This window comes from Vigna radiata, unplaced genomic scaffold, assembly GCF_000741045.1.
Source record: "Vigna radiata var. radiata cultivar VC1973A unplaced genomic scaffold, Vradiata_ver6 scaffold_176, whole genome shotgun sequence".
Taxonomy (NCBI): domain Eukaryota; kingdom Viridiplantae; phylum Streptophyta; class Magnoliopsida; order Fabales; family Fabaceae; genus Vigna; species Vigna radiata.
The window spans coordinates 837,729-843,365 of NW_014542549.1; the positions used below are offsets into that span (position 1 = coordinate 837,729).

General features: G+C 28.3%; 1 protein-coding gene across 2 annotated transcripts; it reads right to left on the minus strand.

Annotated features, from left to right (window-relative positions):
* Positions 1-2,776: 2,776 nt before the first annotated feature.
* LOC106780227 (cyclin-D4-1) lies at positions 2,777-5,383 on the minus strand. Of its 2 annotated transcripts, none has more exons than XM_014668490.2 (6): positions 4,784-5,383; positions 4,159-4,245; positions 3,970-4,080; positions 3,677-3,878; positions 3,464-3,585; positions 2,777-3,378 (listed from the first exon to the last, which is right to left on the minus strand). In XM_014668490.2, exons 1-6 carry the CDS (start codon positions 5,108-5,110, stop codon positions 3,136-3,138), a joined length of 1,092 nt encoding a protein of 363 aa, XP_014523976.1. In that variant the 5' UTR covers positions 5,111-5,383; the 3' UTR covers positions 2,777-3,135. The 2 variants fall into 2 exon arrangements, with proteins under 2 accessions (XP_014523976.1, XP_014523977.1); XM_014668491.2 differs by having other exon boundaries at positions 3,970-4,068; positions 4,784-5,378.
* Between the last annotated feature and the right edge of the window lie 254 nt (positions 5,384-5,637).

A 5,637-nucleotide genomic window follows, 5' to 3' on the forward strand; every position in this document is an offset into this window, starting at 1 on the left:
AAATCAATATTTTTATATTATACTTATTATTATATTATTAAATAAAATATATAATAATATTTAATATTTTTTGAGTTTTCATTTATTAAATAAAATATATAATTTTATACTTTTATATTGTACTTATATCTATCTATAACAACTTTTATATATAGAAAAAAATATGAAAAATAAAACAGTACTCCAATAAGTTCTAGTAGACACATAACTTTATATATATATATATATATAATATAATATAATCTAGGTTTATATAAAATGTTTTACATTATGAATTTGATAGTAATTCGAAATTTGAAATATTTAAGATGATTATTTATAATTTGAAATTAAATAATATTATTTAATTATTATTACTATTTTTCTTACTTTTAAATAAAAAATTATTAGTTTTCTTATTATGAAACTAATCATATTTTTATTTGTTAGACATATATTTTATTTCTCTCTTAAAGTGTGTAGAGAAAATTATAGTTACACGTAAGAAAATATTTGAGCATCATTTTCGTTTCTATTTTTGAATGATATTTTTCATCATGTATTATTGTTATTTTAAATACGATAAAAAACTATCTCGAGAAAACTTTATTACAATCTTCATATTTACTTATTTAAAAATAATTTCAAAATTAAATAGTGTTTATTAGTTTCTATAAATGTAGAAAGCTAAATTATAAATATCACAAATGAAAAAAATTTAAGATATACTGAACCACCATGTGGTTTTTGTTCTTTTGTCAGTCTTAAGTTTCTTTTTTAGCTAAAGTTTACATGTAAATCTTGAAAAAATAAGATTAGTTCAATGAATTATGATTGAAAATTTATATTTTGTAAATATATATTGATTATTGTGTTAAGAAGTAAAAAAATATATAATTAATACGACTTTTTTTAACAATTTATGATTAATATGCATGAATAATGTTTATTATAAATCAATAAAAGTTTATCTCTAACCCGTAAAAATTAATAACATATTAGTTTTAAAAAATATTGAATTTTCAGTTTAAATTTGTTGATTAATATTTTCTTACCATATTAATATAATACAAAATATTTGAAATTTTTATAAAATTTTATGCATATACATATATTATATAAAACGGTCAAAATATCTTGCCACCACTTTTTCCATCGCAAGATTGTGTAAATTTATTTTGTTAATCTAAATCTTAATTAAAGATTAATATGTATAAAATATAAGATATAAGACTTATATTTAATTTAATGAGAGTAGAAATGAAAATTTAAATCAATATAAAAATAAATATCGCTCGTTTCTATCCACTTTTCAAGATTCCTACATTTAATCAAACTTATATACTTTTTTATGATGATAAAAAGAAAAGCCCATAGACTAGCCCTTACCCACAGGGCTTTAGGGGCTTTTGGCCCTGTGGGCTTTTTCAACACAAATTATTTTTGGTCCTGTGGGCTTTTTTGGCCCCAACCCACATGGGTTAGGACCGGGACCTATCAAGTGGGCCAATTTGACAACTCTATTCATAATTAAAAAATATATAATTTAAAATATTTCATTAAAAATAGTAAATTATGTAACAATTATTTTTATTAAGCTACAAATTCTTACATATAATGAATTTATTGTTTTTATTATAATTATTTGAACATTATATTAAGAATAATTTATACATAAATCATAAATAAAGTTGTGCTACTTGTTCAACTAATATTTTGATTTTTTTTGTTCACTTTATTTTTTATTTTAGTAATCTTTTTCCTTCTTCTCTTAAATAAAGCTATATAACTATAACTTCTTTTTATTGAGTAAAGTATTACATTTTTATCAGTTATAAACAATACTGAATATGACATAATAACAATATACCACTCACCCATAAATCACAATGTCCAATCCTTATAAACTTAAAATTACATTATTTTCTTAATATAAAGTTTATTATTAATATTAGTAATCATATATTATATTTAAATAATGTATTATATATATAAGTATATCGAGTTATTATATAAACATGTTGGTCTTTAGCATTTTCTAAACTTAAAATATGATAATTTTTTATTAAATTATTAAAAAAAGTCTAAATTTAAACTTTTTTTAAGTAAATAGTCAACACCCCAACAAACTGTCTAATATATCATGAAATATCTCTAACTCAATTTTTAGCCTGTCTTAAACCTCATATAATTATTATTTCTTAAATTAAAAAACTTGTAAAAATTATATCTTTTCAAACACTTCTAAAATAAAAACTACCATTGTTGTCCGAAGTTAATACCTTGTTTTTGACTGGTCGGTAAATAGAATAAAAGCTAGTGGGTCTATTGTTTGATAGTCATCTGTCTCCAATCCCGATATTTCAACAAAGACAAATCTCCGCTTCATTAGTAACCAAATCTTGGTTACAAATACTGACTATGACCACATTTCCCATACTACATCAACCTGAAGTAAACATGCTCAAATCAACTGAACTACTTAAAGAATTAATAAAATACTTTTTTAATTAAAATTGTGATAAAATTGAATTGAAATGCTGAAACTTGATACTATTTTCTTCACCCATTTTTCCTCATTAAGAGTAAAGCATTGATTAAAAATGTTTAATATAATATTCAATTTCCCTTAATCAATTCATTGATATTACATCATAATACCGATAAACATTAGTAATATATACTATTTTCTGATTTGTTCACATCCAACAACTTAAAAGGAAAAAAAAAAAAAAAAACAAAACAGGATAATAAGAAACTCGGGGTTTTACCCCAGAACTTGTGGATAAAAAAAAAAAAAAATCAAATCTGTATTTCATTCTATTCCAGAAACAATGAAAAGTTTGGACATTTAAATAAAAAACTAGTCTGTCCAAATACTAAATTCATGTCACTAGACAAATTTTGCCTAACAACACAATGTATCATCAAAATTTTCTGTGATCCACAGCAATAGCAAGTGTTTTTATAACTTGATTATAACCTGCTAGCATGGCCTACTTTTCATGCTTTAAGCATGAAACTGCTTAAATCTCTGTCTTATTCATCCAAGACGCACTCTCATTGAGTGTGTTACCAACTGCCTACAAGACCACACTAAACTCTTATTCAACCAAACCAAATCAACTTTGGTGAAAGGGATAATAAATTGAAATTTCATGACTTGAAAGTCCCATCAAGAGGGTCAGAAGTTTTCATCCTCTTAGAATTTGGAGTATCAGGCGAATAATCTGTAGATAATCCAAATGTTAACTCATCACTTATAGCGATCATGCATGCAGCATCCAGCACACCAATAGGGCTTTGAGGTACCAATGGTGCTAAGTTGTTGCCCAAATTAGTAGAAGCTTGGATCAAGGGCAAATCTCTAATCAATTCAACACACTTCAAAATTCTTTCCTGCAAAATGAAAACCTCATAACTCAGCATAAATAATTTGTAAAAGAAGATGATGGATATCAAACACTAATGATCATATTATTACCTTTCCTACAGTGACAAAACATGTCAAGGCTTCATCAATCTCTTCTGCTTGCAATTTCCTTGACACAGAAATTGCCACTGCTGCGGCAATTTCAGAAGGCTTGAATTCCAAGAAATTGATACCTATATAGATTTTTCCCAACAATCACAACATTGTTCCTCAAGTGCATGCAATAAAAACTAAACATACTAACAGAGTGAAGAGAATATATACATCTAATTATGTCAAAAATGAGCCCAACTGATCTCAGAATGGATGACTTTACTAGAAGTTGGTCACAGGTGATCTTCTTGATGAAGTAGTCTACTAAGGAAAACGGAGTTAAAGCTTGCATTTTCCATTTCAATGTGCTTAATACCAGTAGTTCCATTCTTTGAACGGTTTTAGCTTCAAATAAAAACTTAGGTTCTCCAACCTACAAATCACAGAAAAAAAAGTGATAAAATCAGAGAAAAATGTACATAAAAAAAGTATGTTTTACAATCTTTATGTAAAATTCTTCGTACCTGTATATCTATACAAGAAGGCACTTTAATCTCATCGATTTTGGCAGCAATTGACAGACATGCCACAGCTAATAATTGTGCACTCCAACTGTTGCCTCCCTGACCAGCAAACTGAATTTAGACCTCCAAAAGAGATCAGAAAACATAAACTCAAAATAACACTAGTACGATTTTAGTATTTGATCTTACTGGTAATTCATACACCGATAGAAACCGATCCAAGTAATTCACAGATAGACATAAGCTAGAGGGTCCAAAATCGTAGTGTGCATGAGCCTGTTCACATTGGACAAAGTAAACTTTAGTAAGAGTTATCAATCTGAATGATTCACACAGAAAAATTAGCTACAGGGTTAACAGAGTTATAAATCTAAAACCAGATCACACAGCTTGAACTTGTAATGAGTCGAACATGATCAAAATCTCAATAGAATGAGAAGAACAGAGATGCAAATATAAGGAATTAAGTGGTACAGCTACTAATACTCACTTCGAATGTCATCGAACTTGTGAAAATAAAGAAAATTCCAATACAAGAGCAGATTGAAATCCAATAAGATGGCCATAAATTGCAAATAAATTTATACTAGAATGCCAAATTTAATCTTCAGATGCTAAAACCCCATTAAATATACTTGAACCACCAAGGTAAACGATCCAAGTTATCCAAAAAAAAGATCTTACATGGGATTCAGTTTTATCTTTCATTGAATGAAAAAAAAAAAAAAAGCGGCTAGGTTTAAAGCAATTATTCTCCATCAATCAAACAATCAGGAATCAAGAACCCCCATTTGGAGTAAATCAATGAACCAACCTTCCAAATCCAATCAAGAGCCTGCCTCCTCCTAACACTCAAGTCCAAGTCCCCGCCGAGCAGCCTCTCGAGGTAATCATCCCGGGGCAAATGTTCCCTCTCCTTCCCAATCAAACCCAAAACTGTTTCATCACTCAGTACAGGTGAATCCAATACTTGTTCCGATCCAAGATTGTCCTCAATCAGACATTGATTGTTAAAGTTAGGATTTTTGTGGTCCCAGGAAGGAGACTCATCTGCAACATTACATTCAAAATCATCAAAGCACATGTCATTGTTTTCCAGACACAGAAGGCTTGAGGTTGCAGGGTCAATGCTCTCTTCCATTGATAGACCTCAAAATGGTATAAAAAACACCAAGAAAAACTAGTGTTTCACTAGCTGGATTAAATGAAGAAAACTTTATGCAGCATTTTGTGCATAAGAGCGAGAAATCGGTAGGAAAGAACAGTGCAGAGAGTTGAGGATTGAGAGTAATGTAAAGTGGAGGATGTAAGAAGAGGGTGGGGAAGGGGACAACGTTTTTGTAGGAAACTGGGCATGTGGCTTAGGTTAAAGACTTAAAAGGGTATAGAAGAGTAATATTTGTGAAGCCGCCAGATTCTATTGGTCCATACGTGTAATTGTGGGTCTCATCTGGTCTGGTCAAGTAAAACAAAATAAATAAGTAAACAATATCAAAATCTTAAAACATTACCAAAATTGTTTGGTTTTTCTAATTTCATAATATGATATACATGAAACAAGGGTTTCTCTTTTGTGTAAAGAACCGCAATTATTTTCTATATTTATCTGGGTACTTCTTTTTGACTGAATAATTTGGCTAAATAAATTATGAGTGTGTTGAAAAGAAC

Bases quoted from the DNA above. Each gene is read 5' to 3' on its own strand.
- LOC106780227 (XM_014668490.2), bottom strand. From the start codon at position 5,110: ATGGAAGAGAGCATTGACCCTGCAACCTCAAGCCTTCTGTGTCTGGAA. The intron at 4,246-4,783 runs GTTGGTTCATTG...CAATGTGAACAG, and splicing joins CTCTTGATTGGATTTGGAAG to GCTCATGCACACTACGATTT. The intron at 3,586-3,676 runs GTATATATTCTC...AAATCTATATAG, and splicing joins CATTTTTGACATAATTAGAT to GTATCAATTTCTTGGAATTC.